The sequence below is a fragment of the Gobio gobio genome, assembly GCF_949357685.1.
Source record: "Gobio gobio genome assembly, chromosome: 21".
NCBI lineage: Eukaryota > Metazoa > Chordata > Actinopteri > Cypriniformes > Gobionidae > Gobio > Gobio gobio.
In genome coordinates, this window is record NC_137117.1 from 13,873,997 (window position 1) to 13,890,040 (window position 16,044).

Below are 16,044 nucleotides of genomic sequence, written 5' to 3' on the forward strand. Positions count from 1 at the left end.
GCTATGTTTCATTTGAAACGGGCCTTGCAACCGAAGGGGTCTCCGCTTGCACTCAAAAAAGAGGACGCCATCATACAGCACACATACCAGGGCCTGAAATTATCGGGGCTTGGGGCAAAAAAGCAACTGAAATTAATAAAATTCTCCCAAAATTCAAGATACATAAGGAAAAAATAGCCCTTTATGAGATGGTGGTCTAGTGGGGTAAACCATTGAACTGATACGCAGAAGGTTGCTGGTTCGATCCCAGCAGTCGTCCTTGAGCAAGGCACTTTACTCCATGTTGCTCCAGGGGGATTGTCCCTGTAATAAGTCCACTGTAAATCGCTTTGGATAAAAGCATCTGCTAAATGCATAAATGTAGTTTTTAATATTTATAATAGCCAATATTTATATGCTTATAACAGAGCTGTTTTCCCGAACATCTGCACTATTGTTAACATAATATCCATTTTATTCAACAGTGCAGAGATAAAAATATATGATGTTGTGTAAATGTATGTTTTCGACCAACTTTTTCCACTTTTGATGTTATTTCTCACTAGAAATGGCTATTGTATTGTAGCAAATAAATATTCGCTTAGGTATCACCAAAGACTAGATATAGAAAGACGGTGCACTCCTATTACTTATAAATGGGAGAAACTGCAACGCGCAATATGACGGAATAGTCCCGCCTTCTAAAGTAAAAGAGCCAATCGCTGATTGGTAAAGTCATAGAAAGTCATTCCCATAGAAACGTGAGACTCAGGCTTAGGATTGCAAATGCGCATTGGCTCATTTAGCCTGAAAAAATAATTCAAATAGATAGGAGTCATTGGACTTGGTATTGTATACCCGAAATAGCAAATATGGCCGCCGAGTGAACAGACTTTCCTTGAAAGGGACTTTGGTTATCAGCAAAGCTTGCTCTATTATGTTGTAGATCATTACACTATGAGACCTCAGAAGTCCCCAGAGGAACCTTCGTGCACAAACGCTGCCTGCACAGTCATTGCCTGATAGGGCAGATTTCAGACGCAGTCACAATTGCTTTATCCCTAAATGAATCAGACGTTTTGAACAGATTGTCTGACTGAATGATTGAATGACTCACTCATTAAGACAATGATTTGCTGCCACCTACTGGCAGTTTTAGTTTCATTTCATTTTGCGTCAGAAGTGGCGTACGGATGAAACATAGGACATGCGTACGCACAGAAATATTCGGATTTATAAAACCGTGCGCACGCACATCCTACGCAGTTTTCCCTTAATAAATCACAATCAATTCTAAATGTAGCGCAGCTTTTGCGGCTTCATGTCACGCCCATAGTTGCCCATAAATAGTCAGTGAAACGCCCACAAGTTAATATTTATCGATTGTGAAATCATGGCAAATACAGAGAGGAAATCAAAAAAACGTAACTTCACTCAATGCGAGGTGGAAAAGAGGAGAAAAATATTTTTTGGAGGGCACAGTGTGGGCATTAGCCTACTAATGCCAAAAAGGCACTTGAGTGGCAAAAGGTTGCAGACGCCGTAAATGCTGTAGCATCACAACCTCGGACCGTGGGCGAAAAAAAAATAGAAATGATCGGACATCAAAGTCGAGGCAAAAAAGCGTCTAGCGCTCCATCGCCAGAGTGTGTCTGCCACGGGTGGGGGAAAGGGGACACCGGAGCTGACCCCTCTTGATGAGAGACTGGCGGCAATTATTGGGGAATCCCTATTAATCCCTATCCCTATTATCTACGTGGAAATGGGAAATAGTTCAGTGCAAATGTAATTTCTTGCAGCTTTCTGAATGGTTGAGACATACGTCATATGTTATTTTATCGAAAATAAAACAAACTAAAGGCATTTGCATGAATACCATGATTCCGTAGCTGATGAAGAAATTTTTACTATGAAAACAACTTTCCCCAGTGGACAATTAATACATCTATCTATCTATTTATCTATATATCTCCCTAATTATCTATCTATCTGTCTGTCTATCTAATTGCATCTATATCTGCTCCGCCAGACGGACACATTGACGAGAATATCAGTTTTGTACATTATTTCGTTCTGTTTACCATATTATTTATGAGGATGAATTGCATAACATGCCAATATTGTTGCAGAACATATTTCACTTTTTTTTTTTTTTTGCATTTCTGTTGTAATTTTCGTTTGATTTTGTTTGTTTTACACTGCAGATCGATCAAACGGGTGTTCGTGTAGGCTGTTAATTGTAATACTTGCTTTGTGAAGTCTTCAAGTTATTTATGAGAGGCAGTATTGCCATTTCTTTTACACAACGGTCTGCAGTTTCACACACTTTCACGTGTTTCTTCCATCTGCCGACGGTGTCGCCATTTCTCATTTCACCCGTTTTTGTGCGTACACCTGGGTCAGAGCTTGCGTGAAGGACCGCACATTTTCCCGTCAAGTTTGCTTTTTATAAATACCAATTATTGCGTAGAGAGCGGCGTACGCCTTCTTTTGTGCGTACGCAACGTTTATAAATGAGGCCCCAGATCACAAACACAAATCCGCACTGTTTTGTCAATATGATATTATTATTATATAGCACCCTCAAGCGCCCCTGTAGAAACATATATGAAATATATATGGCTGAATAAATGTTTAGCATTTACTACAGTTGACCGAGTTTGTCCGATCTGGTGTGATTGAGTGGAGGCTGGGACTAATTTGGCTAATTTCTATATTCATGGATCCACATATACTGAATAAAGCAAGGGTGTAGTTATATTCAAGCTATTTTAAGGCATGAAGAAATCATTTTCACAGGATTTTTTTTTTAAATATGTCATTTTCATTATCAAAGATGAGTTTTAAAGGATAAAATTATTAACTGCAGGGGGACTTTAAAATTTCTGTTTTCCATGATCGTGGGAAATCTGGCACTTTCTCAGAAACACTTACTACAGAGCTTTTTTATAAAACTAAGCTTCAAGAACTTATAAACCCCCAGAAGTTTCATTGTGACCAACCAATCAGATTGTATCTAACAGAGTTTTCCAATGGTTGCCATTTTAATCTGCATCAGATGGGTGTGAGCCGAATAAATAATCAATAAAACATAATTTTGTGATGTAGATAACGCTGTCAATCCCATCAAGATCCAACAGTCTTTTCGTTTCATGTCTGTCACACGCTCACATAAAAAAAAAGAGTCTTTCCCATCAAGGGGTTTGTTCTATTCTTGTACGCAAAACGTACAATCCCTGCTGAATAATCCTTTGGCTCTTTTTTAAAACCTTTATTCCCAGAAATGTAGACACCAAAACAGAACTAGTGAAATGCTCTCAGACCACAGTCAGGTCAGTAGAAGGAGAGACTCTGAAATGTAAGTTGGCCAAAATGTTTAGTGCGATTGCTGGAAACTAGCGTCACACTGCGAGGCAGTCGCTGACCAGTCTTTGTTTAATGTGGTCAGGTGCCACACACCACCGGAGTTGGACGGCACTCGGAGCGCTGCGGTGTCGGAATGCCTCATCAACACAACTGAAAGGACACTTGTTCGTGCGCTGTGAACGTGAGCCCCGAGACGGACACAAGTCATCTCCGCCATCATGGATCCATCATCTTCTCTGCCAGGATACGCAGTGAGATCCAATAACAAATTCTCAACGTAACGTTGGTGGGCAAAAGGAAAGCGGTTATGCTGAAGGTCTTGGATGCATTACCAACAGGATTGAAGTTGTTTTTGATAAAAGTAAAACTAAATGACTACTTACATTGCCCTTCCACCTTTTGACTAATCTGTTGGAGCTGGATTTTTTTTTTTTTTAATAATCTAAAAATTATTAAAAATTAATTTAAAAAAAATATTTAAAATTGCCTGTCATTCATTTAAAAAAAATTTTTTTATTAAGTTCAATTTTTTTTTATATATTATTTTATAAAGTGGTAACAAAAAACTTCTGGGACTAAATATTTTTATTTAGCATTAAAAAAAAAACGAAATAATTGTTTAATTGTCTAAAACAACCTAGTGGATAAATTTACACTAAATACTACCAATAAAACTAGAAAAATGTTAGGCAATTTAAACTATTCAAATATTATAATATTAATGCTATAGATTAAAAATGATATCACTATATAGCCACGAGGATGTCTATGCAGGGTCTTGTGTGAATAGTAGGGATGGGCATTTCCCAAAAATATTGTATTTGAATATATGGGCTCATAAAAATCGAATATTCGATTATTTAAATGACGTTATTTTGAGTAAATGAGAAGGACGTTTTTTTTTTTCATCAAGTTGTCACCATTTCTGAACAAGATTACGACTAGGCAATATATACAACAAGCTTACGTCATATCTTAAGGTTTTCTTTCAATTTAAAACAAACAATATGTGTAAACAAAAAAATATATAGGCCTAAAGAACAAAAGCATTATAAGCTCAAGCAGCGCGATCTGAAAAAAAAAACGCTAATAAAGCAGAGCGTGCCAGTTATCGTGCAGAATATACACTCGAGTCGGAATATGGTTATCGTGTTTATATTGATTCACATTTTCATGTTGAGAAAAACAACAATATTATGTGGATGATGATATTCTCGGGTGAGAAAACGTGCTCTTGCGTTGCAGAGACAAACATAACGGTGTTAAGTGAAGTCTGTTCATTTAAAGAGGCTACATGCAAGAATGATGTTTTAATAACTTTTTTGAAAATGTAAAAAAACAAGATCTTCCCTGACTTCTAAGGTAGTCTATGAAAGCCTGTAGACTGATTTTTATGTGAAGGACATTTTTAGTGGGAAACCACAATGGATGTGACGTTACGTCTCTTCCGTTCAACGACACATGAAGCGAATGCTTACACAATGTTCAGAATAATGCCGAAGGAGGTATTCTGTACTGTAATGTCAATGTGTCATGCAAAAAAAGGGATTCATTCAAACTATAGTCTCACATAGTCAGGTCTATATAGTCTGTAGACTCAAATATACTTATAACCGTGTAATCTTAATGATCTAATTTATCAACATGAAATGGTGGTGAATTGCAGAGCTGGTGCACACATATCCACATCGCTATGATCAGATAGCTTTCTTAACTGCTGTTTTCTCACTGCTGCCGTTTTTGTTGTGTGTTCATTTTGTTATTGAGAGAAAATCGTGCCGCACATATTTACATATTCATCTAAACGTCGCTCTCAGCAGTGTGTGTGGCATTGGGATTAGGGTTGGTTATCGTTTGGGTTTTTTACGAAACCGGTGCCAAACCAACACTTTTAAAATGGTACCGTGTCTAAACGGTGCCTGAACCGATACTTAAACAGTTATAGTACTATAAGTAGTCTCTATTCTTGGTATGCTACAAACCAGCTTCAAGTTTCAGCAATTCTTTTGCAGAAATATGACCATATTCTCTGGCTAAAAATTTTAGAACGCATCGCCTTATTATTTCCATGGCTTGGCGTCATGCTTCTCATGTGACACACAGCAGCCACAATAGCACTGTATGACAGATGTATCGGTTTTATTTATTTTTTATTAAAAATATTCACAAACTTGTGAACTATGTCATGAACTATCTGATATTCAGATTTTCAAATGTGTGCAAGTGAATGTGTATTGTCGTGTAAAACCCTTTATATTGACCATGTTAGTTGATCTATAATGCGCCATGTGCGCCGCCATGTTAGTTTGCGCCGCAATTCAGAGAATCGGATGTGTCGGATTTATGAATTCATCATCGTCTCACGAAATGCATGAAAGTAAGTGACCGGTGAAGTGGGAGAAGAATAGAGTAAACTATATAGTTAAGTATATAATGTGTATCTGATATGAATAAAACACATAGTCAAAGTATAACTGAAAGGATTGTTATTGCCACTTCCATAGACATCAGTGTGTATTTTTTGCTCGTGCTTATGTGCATTTAAATACCTAAAATAAACATTATGTGGTTGAAAACACAAAGTAGTTGTGATATGTGACAAGACCTGAGCGCGTCTGTCTCTGGCTTGGCGCCAGCCAAAGCACGTTTGAATTTAAGTGGCACCGAAATCTGCGTTCTCATTCGGTCCGGTTACATACTGGTTATATAGGTATAGCACCGGGTTTCAGTACCTGACCCTAATTGGGATGTTCGTATACTCACAGTCGCCGTGAGTATATTGAGGCTTTGATTCACGTTCAGTGCCTTGTAGGTTACGTGTGCACAAGTGCGAGCACACGCGATAAGTATTGTGAAAACAGCTGAGCACGTATGAATTTAAAATAACATAAAATGTGAATCCTAAATAGCTTTTCTTTGTAAGAAAGTGTGCAACTCTTCAATTTGAGAAGCACTCTGATAAACACAAAGACCTTGGCCAGGGTAGCATCAACGCAGCAGGAAATGAGAGCAGGCTTGTGGTATTTCCCTCCGCAGTGAGCTCTGTATAGCGTTGTGGGCCGCTCTCGGCTGCCGGTGTCGTACGAGAGAACGGGCCACAGCGACCCTTGGAATGCTGACTGAGGCAGATTGACACATTTTATAGAATCAGATTTAACTCTTCTCTGGGGAAAACAGTGCTGGTTTTGTGGAATGTGGCCACATTTTTTACCTGGATATGCCCGAAATTCTGACGTCAAGATCGTTCAATAACAACAGGATTTCATGACGATAATAGGATATAAAGCAGTAGTAAAACCTTGACCAGAAAAGCATAGATGAAACATATAATACCACCAAAATGACAAGAACAAGGATAATGTGTTAAATGCCAAAAAAGTGATTAAGACAAGCCAACCCCAGACTAATAGATATCACCATACTTCCCCAGTTGATTGATTACAATAAGAATTTTTTTTTTGTACTACAAGTTTTATGCATGTTATGCTTAAACATGCAAATGAGACATTATCTAATTAAATATGCACTAATTTTCATAAATTCCCGATCAGAACTTGGTAAACACAGGATGTGTCTTTAGTAATAACATGTATAAAATCAGGAGAATGATATATGAACAAACCCCTCTGTAAAAAAACACATTATGAAAAGCCAAATAGGTCAAAATCTCACATTTGACCAGTGCATGAAAAAAAACAGTCTTGTCTTAAAAAAAGAAAAATTATATATATATATATATATATATATATATATATATATATATATACTTTATATATATATAAACTTGACCTTATAAACTAATACAACTTTTCTAAAATTGTTCAATAAAGAAGTAATAAAATAAAAGAATAATCTCTGTGTTATTTGGGACCCATGTGTTTATGAATGCATACTCACCGATGAACTCGTGTAAGAAGACCAGGGATGCGATGTAGCAGGCCAAACTGAGGAGTTCGGCTACGATCATCAGCCAGTGCCAGGTCTGCACGGTCAGAGCCACCATCAGCAGCTCCGTCAGGATCAGAGATGTGAACGAGATCGCCACGATGTGCACAAACTCTGACTCGAACAGCAGCAGAGCCCCGTACATGATGATGCTACCTGCAGAGAGCACAGCACATCTCTATTACCACCAGCATCTTTGAAGAGACTTCTAGAAGTGTGCTGGATGTGCATACTAGGAGTGTGTGCTTATATACATGATATATAAACCTATATCAGTCATTTGCTCAGTAAAAGGCCTCTAGTGAACGCATATGTATATATCAGTGAATTAGAACGATTTATAAAGGATCACGTGACACTGAAGACTGGAGTAATGATGCATCACGGAGATACATATATATATTTTCATATATATTTAAATAGAAAACAATTGTTTTAAATTGTAATAATATGTAATATAATACATTAATAATTTACACAATGTGGCAGTTAATTAATCTAATTAATCACACGTCAAATCTGGTTGAGAAATTACCCACAAAAGGTCATTTAAATGAGAAAAGCATCAAATAGACATTACAGAAAAAAATGGTCACACTTTAGATTAGGGTCAAATTCTCATTATTAACTACAATTTTTGCCTCAATAAACTCATAATTACTGCTTCTTAATAGTTAGTAAGGTAGTTTATAGTGAGAAATGGACCCTAAACTGAAGTGTTACCAAAAATGTTTTTAGGCTTTGACGGCCGTGCGGGTGAGTAAATGACGACAGAATATTCATTTTTGGGTGAGCTATACCTTCAAGGGTTTGTTATTAATATAGAAATATGTCTACACGAGTAAGTCGGACTTCGGGTTCGAGTCTCAGGTCCGGCAGGAATTGTCAGTGGGGGAAGTGAATAACCAGTGCTCTACTCCACGACTGAGGTGAGACCCTTGAGCAAGGCACTTCAAATACCCCAACTTCAAATACTCTTTTGCAAGAGTGCATTCTGTTTACTATTTAATGCAATAAAGGAGAAGCTGTACCAACAGGGGGTACTAAATGCCACTAGGTGGTACAAACTGTAATTTGCACTACTGTGTGTTCAAAATAAATGATAAGAAACCATTGAATTGGGGATTTTTTAAATGCTTTTTCCTGTTGTGCCGAACTCGTATCAAACCATGACCCCAAAACCGAGGTACGCACTGAACCGTGACTCCAGTGTACCGTTATATACAGTCAAACCAAAATGTATTCAGACACCTTCAACATTTTCTCACATTATCACCGTTTATTCGCTATAGTTTAGAAAATATGACAAGAACAAATTCATCTTGATAATGTCAGATAACTTTGATAGAAAGAGATGTAATGGATTACAATCAACCAATAAGCTGTTCAATTTAAGTACACAATTAGATAATACCAATTTAGGTCAACCAATGATCAAGCAATGCTTCATTTCGCTCAGTCTGTGGTGTAAAAAGTCACATTAGCAATTAAAGTCTTCAGCAAAACATGGTCAGGTCAAAGTGTCTGAATGGTCCCAATTTGGTTGTATCAATTTTACTGGTAGTCTAATAATAGGTATTATAACATGTCACAGTTTACTTTATTTTGCCATCTTCACTTACATAAATGAACTATAGTGTCCTGCAACCACTAGTAAAATTATATCTGGTGTCTGAATCATTTTTGGTTTGACTGTATATAATATTCGTAAGTACATTTTTAACAAATGGTTCATTAAATTACACTACACACAGGTACATTGAAATATGAAATAATATCTACTATATATACACATTATAATAAAGTGTTACTCTGATTTATGGATGAAGGTTATTATTGGAGTCAAGGTTGTCTTTCAAGTTAACTTTTGTGAATTAATTTTAGCAGCAAATATATGACAGGGGTCAAGCTAAAAAGAACCATTTGTCTCAGAACTGAGGATTCACTTTATGAGACTGTGGCAAATCCCTGAGATTGTCCTATCGGCGATCTCAGGAAGAGGAAGAACACTTCCACGGATTTAGCTTTTTTCAAGCACTTCCTTTCCTGAAGTGTTATTGTGAACTTTGAGCCCAACCTCAAACACCACTGGGACTGAAAAACGTGATTAATGCATACATAACAGTCAAGATGATTCAACTTTGGAGGCTCTGTTTAAAGCACAAATGTAAACATGCTATAGATGGTGAGTGAAAACAACTCATGGACAAACGTGAATAATGAGGGATTAGGACATCTCTTTAGAAAACAAGCTCTCAAAGAAGTGAGGAAATACCCAGGGCAGTCTAACACAAACAGAATCACCTTATAAACGAATGGAATGACAAACTGTGACGCTGAAAGATTTACACACAAAGACAGCGGGGTGGAGGCTGCTAGTGCGGCTCAAAAAGCAATCGTGGAAAACCTCCATGTGTTATTCGACTATTGTAGCCACAGACACAAATAAACTATTCAGTGCGGGCGAGCAAAAACACGTGTGTGGATTTTGTTTGGATGAAACAACATTCGCCGCACTGTGCTGCTGCTGTTGCTTTCTTAACAAGCCTCTGAATGGACATTACAAACACAGTTACGCTTCAGTCAGTGGGAGACATAAATGGTCTACTCAATTTACAACACAACTACTTTGTTGAGTGAAGGTTGTTGCATAGGTCATGCATAGCACCATATTGTAGAATAACCATTATTCGCTTACCTTGGTAGATACTGATCAAGACCCATATTAAGAACGTTTTGAATGAGAGAGGCCGTCCCTGCAAACAATTACAGTTATTAATATTTGAACTTAATAGTCTTAATAAATACATTTGAGAATGATAGGGTCAACGATACCTTTAGAAGATCCTTGTAAAGTTCAGGATATAACATGGCCACCTCAGACTTGACATCTTTATCCAAAACCAGGGAGAAAACAGGAAACATGGTGTAGATAGTGGAGTAGCTGTAAGGCACATCAGCACAGAAACGCGTTAATATAATAAAGTTGCTAAGATTGCATTTATTTGATAAAAAAACTGTGATATTGTGAAATATTACTACAATTTAAAATCATGTTAAAATAATTTAATACAATTTAAAATAATGTTTTCTATTTTTTAAATGCATTTTTATTTCTGTGATGGAAAAGCTGAATTAGTGTCACATCATCCTTAAGAAATCATTCTAATATGCTGATTTGCTGCTCAAGAAACATTATATATATATATATATATATATATATATATATATATATATATATATATATATATATATATATATATATATATATATATATATATATGTGCCGTTTAATATTTTTGTGGAAACTGAGATACAGAGATATTTTTCAGGATTCTTTGATGAAGAGAAAGTTCAAAAGAACAGTTTTTATTAGTAATAGTAATCTTTTGTAACATTATAAATGTCTTCACTGTCAATTTTGCTCAATTAAATGTGGGCTTGCTGATTTAAACTATGAATTTCTTCAAACCTCAAACTTTTGAATGAGGGTTATATAAAACGATAGTTTTATTTAATAAATATCTAAATTTAGATATTTTATATTAAAAAATATATAGGAAAAAAATAAAAAATTATAGTCAAAAAACTTGTTTTCGAAATTAATACAATTCTTATCACTTGACGTCTGTGATCTCATGCACTGATTCGGACGGAACTAACATCTCCGGGTTTATTACAGTGCATCATGTATGAAATATGTGTTTTAATTAATTATTTATTAAGATATAATTCAAATTTATTATAAAAACCCTATTTATGTATACTTCACATGAGTTTATAGAAGTGGCTGTTTATAATAAACTTGCATAAGTGAGCAGAGAAATCGAGTATCAAGTATCTTATCCTTAAAATAGGCAGTCTAAGCAGTTTCCACAATTTGGCTCTATTTATTAATTTAATCAATTAAATTTTTCGCCGGATACCTTCGATATTGAATTGAAATAAAAGCATGCTAAAGATTGGTGTGCAAACGTAGCTCAGGTAGGTCAAAAAACGCGTTAGTGTAATACAATATTAGAAATCACAGACATTCACATTCGGAAGGATTCGATTTCTGTTTCGGACCATTGAGTTTGCTGAAAAACGGTACGTAATTTGCTCTGGCATTTTTACTGAGGTTGTGTGAGAAAAACAGATCACAAAGAAAAAATCACAAAGTACGCTTGGGAAACACACATTTCTTTAAAGGAACACACCGACTTTTTGGGACTTTATCTTATTCACCGTATCCCCCAGAGTTAGATAAGTCCATACATGCCATTTTCATCTCCGTGCGAGCCATAACTCTGTCTGACGCACACACCGCTAGCCTAGCTTAGCACAAAGACTGGAGGTAAACGGCTCCAGCTAGCCTACTGCTCAATAAGTGACAAAATAACGGCAACATTTTCCTATTTACATGTTGTGCTGTGTAATATCATTGCGCTGCTGCACCCATGGTACGGCACAAAGTTCCTTGATCATTACGCAGGAATGAGAGTATAGTTCCTAGCCATATCGGTCTAGAAAATCTCAACTTTTCATTTTCCGTCGGTCTTAGTACACGATGTAACGATACACATCACAACATGTAAATAGGAAAATGAGAATGGTATGTATGGACTTATCTAACTCTGGGGGATACGGTGAGATAAAGTCCCAAAAAGTCAGCGTGTTCCTTTAAATGTCCTCGAGGTAAACTAGTCCCGTACAAATAGGGCTTAACTTGAACTATTTTTGACGAAGAATGCACACTAGACTTTTTAAAGTATACTTTCATGTTATTATTATTTATTTTTCTATGTTTTAACTTGTCAAACGATCAAACCAATCCATCATCACTGGAAAAGGATTTTAAAGGTCCCATTGCATGAAATTTTCATTTTATGAGGTATTTCAACATTAATATGAGTTCCCCTAGCCTGAATATTGTCCCCAAGTGGATAGAAATGTTGATCGGTGTAAAACCGAGTTCTGGCTGTCTTTCTCTGCCTTTGAGAAAATGACAGGCCAGACGAGCCAATCCTGAAGTCTCCTGGTTTGACGTCCAAGCAGGAGCGGTTACCACCCTTTCCTCCGCCCAGAGAATCTGACTGGCACGCCCATGCAAACGCTCAAGAGATCATTACTTGTGAACGAGTGAATGCTGGCAGTTTCTCAGTGTTTGGATGTACAAATGAAAACAGAAGTCTTTTTTCAGTTCCTTCTGATCTGTGATCAGTGATTTCTTATGTGTAGCTAATTATTTATTATTCGTGCACACGCAGCGGCTTCTCTCTCTCCCGACAGAACGGTGTTTTCGTGTTTTCTATCTTGTGAGTCAGTGTTTTTGTACGTCCTCGTCGCGTCTATCTGTTCTAAAATGTGCATACAGTCTTTTCTGCTCAACATCAGCAGAGTAACATCTTTAGAGATAAACCTCACGCACGCCGAAGCTCGGCCTTCAACATCCCCGACCCCCAGTACTGCATCTGGCCCACAGCGGAGGCACCAAACACGGCGTGAGATTAAGCAGAAGGAGGGTAAGCGTGAGGGTATCCGGCTAGGCTAGCCAGCTTTCCCCACAATAAACTGGATTACATTCGATTACTGCTGTTGTGTCTTTGTTTGCGCTGTGTAACGTTACTCAATGCGCGTCACTGACGCTTTTCATATGATTGGAACATATCTAGAAATAATGCTTTAATCAACACTTACTAACTCATTCATCTCGCTGTAATGGTACATTGCATGTGTTATAAAGTTGGTAGAATAATGATGAAGACGGACTCGGCGTGACTGGGACTCGTGTTTATTCAGAACTCTCAGATACAAACACAATAAACTCGCGCTGACTGACAGCGCTCTCATAACTCAGTAGTTACTATAAATAACTTTGTTAGCAATCGCTCCGTCTCCGTGATGTCCGGTTCACGAACGAATCATTCTTTTGAATCGGTTCTTTTTAGTGAACCGAACCAGTTCACCAAATCGGACTGAATCGTTCTAAACGGTTCGCGTCTCGAGTCAGCGCTGATCCATAATTTACTAAAGTTACTAACTTTCTGACATGAGTGACAGCCCCTCCAACTAGAAATAAACTAATAACCTGAAGTATATTCTAGTAACTACAACAGTTCACCCTGAACTGAGACATGCTGAGAGAACTGATGAGAAGTGAACACAGGTCCATCCGTCTCTCTGGCAGACTCGTGCCTGCTCGTGCCTCGTTAAACCACGCCCCCTCCGCTCATTTAAAATGCAAAGATGTCAGCCAATCACAACAGTGGGCGTTTTTACTGAAGTCTCACAGCCTCTTGAAGCAGGGCATTCAGCCACAGGGCAAACATCAGTATAGAAAAAATGCCTTTTATTTCTAAATTATGACATTTTATGATGTAAAAATCATACTAACAATATAAGTACACCTCAGGAAACACTATAAAATAATAGAAAAATGCCATGCCATGGGACCTTTAAAAATAATTTTATAACATTTGCAGTTTGCACTAACAAAAATACAATTTCTAGCCAATTAAATATTTTATAGCAAAGCATAACTAGAAAATGTTTTATTTTATATATATATCCATAATATAAATTGTCATGATTTTCTGAGATTTTTTTTCATTACTTCTCCAGGCCAGGGGAATTCTTTGAAGCAATGATTGAAAACATCAAGCTCTGACATGTATCCATTAATAAAAGTAACACTTTTGCTGGTTAGTACAAGTTACCACAGAAATCACCCACATACATTTCATATGCAGAGAAAGTCAAAGTGATAGATCTAGAATCACAGCTGCACTAGTGTGGGTGAAATTTCAGCCTTATTCTTTCACTGTCCTGAACTCATCTTCGCTGAATCTGAAGAGCCTGTCCGCTTTAACCCCTTGTTCATTTCACACTTCACAAAGACTCTTTTGATGGACACCAGCTTTGGCACTCTTCTACAAGCTCAGTGGCCGTGGAACAAAACCCTCAGCGATCCTCTAATGTCAGAGCTGTCTGAAACACATGGCTGAAATGCCAGAGAGATTTCACCGAGTGCAAATGAGTCATCATCACTCACACACTCACCCAATAATGAGGAAGCCTTGATAAAGCGGAACAGATGCAAAGTAGAACACAGAGGAGAACACGGCCTGTGAACACATGGGAAGAGGAACATCAACATCAGCAGAAAAATAAGACAGCAGGCCACTAAAAGTTCATTGGTCCTGTCAATTCTCATGTAGAAAAGTACTGCAGTAGTACAATAGTAAAGTTATGGCATTAGATAGCAAAACACTAATACTTTGAAATACACCATTGTACCAAATGATTACCATGTTTATATACAGGTATATAAAGGGTATATTTCTTCACCCTTCACTTGAATATTATTTAAAAATTTGTAACAGATTTTGTAAGCATATTATGTAGATGTGATTGGAGTCGATTGTTTTATGAAACGTCAAAATGTGTCAAAAAAATTCTGGTCAGGCTGTCATACAAAGAAATGATGAACACATGCAAAAAAGAGAAATATTAACAAAATATTAATAACTAATATTATGTAGTAATCAATGTATGCATTTTTTGCATAGTTAAGTAAAACCATTTAACTGTAGTTTGCCAAATATTTTTCTCAGATAAATACCGTAACCAAGTATTTAGTGTTTTGTTTTTCCTTTATATTTTAAATGTTTAATACAGTATCATGTTTAATTTAAAAACATATGTAACCTTCGTTCCCTGAAAGAGGGAACGGAGACGTACGTTCAAATTCCAATTCGTCAGTGACGTCCGACATGACCGACAGTGACCGACATGCAAAAATTATGGTTTTCCATGGTATTATATTCAAAAATAAAATATAATTATAATAATATAAATAAATATTATATAAATCATAAAATATCACAGCCTTACCATGGAACGTATCCAGCATTATTATGATTTCTCGTCCAAAGTAATTATTACCAAGATTACCAAAAACTATGGTGATACATTGGTAATGTGTCCAAAAATCTTACTAATGCTATGGTACATGTATATAATAACCCTGGTAGTACTATGGTATATGTAAAATAAAGAAATAAAATAATTAATACCATGGTAGTTTTGCGTTCTTTTTTTCTTAGTGTTATAAAAACGTAAGTTTTGCCTCCTAATTTGCCCCTGCAATTGCAGTTATTTGTGGAATTATCATCTTTACGTGGGTTGTGCATCGGCACAGCTCTTCAGCGTGGATGAATCTAATGTTTTGAGGAGTTTGTGTGGCTGTCATTCATACACCGCACCGGTGTGGATGCTGTACTTCGGAATCCCCGATTCTATGTCTTGGAAGTATGACCAAAATAAGAGCTCAGGTGCATCCTGTTTCCACTGATCATCCTTGAGATGTTTCAACAACTTGATTGGAGTCCACCTGTGCTAAATGTAGTTGATTGGACATTATTTGGAAAGGCACACACCCGTCTATATAAAGGTCCCACAGTTAACAGTGCATGTCAGAGCACAAACCAAGCCATGACGTCCAAGGGATTGTCTCTAGACCCCCGAGACTGGATTGTATTGAGGCACAGATCTGGGGAAGGGTACAGAAAAATTTCTGCAGCATTGAAGGTCCCAATGAGCACAGTGGCCTCCATCATCTGTAAATGGAAGATTTTTGGAACCACCAGGACCCCTCCTAAACTGAGCAATCATGGGAGAAGGGCCTTAGTCAGGGAGGTGACCAAGAACCCAATGTTGACTCTGACAAGAGCTCCAGCGTTTCTCTTCAGCGTTTTCAGAAGAACAACCATC

The 16,044-nt window shown here is 37.1% G+C and overlaps 1 protein-coding gene across 1 annotated transcript in view; it reads right to left on the reverse strand.

Moving 5' to 3' along the window:
* atp9a (ATPase phospholipid transporting 9A) overlaps positions 1–16,044 on the reverse strand; it is a 72,831-nt gene that overhangs the window by 3,371 nt on the left and 53,416 nt on the right. The window contains exons 24-27 of the mRNA XM_079802924.1: positions 14,332–14,396; positions 10,126–10,234; positions 9,989–10,046; positions 7,243–7,446 (exon numbers count right to left, since the gene is read on the reverse strand). Of these exons, the coding sequence (XP_079659050.1) occupies positions 7,243–7,446; positions 9,989–10,046; positions 10,126–10,234; positions 14,332–14,396 (436 nt within the window). The remainder of the gene's footprint in view (positions 1–7,242; positions 7,447–9,988; positions 10,047–10,125; positions 10,235–14,331; positions 14,397–16,044) is intronic.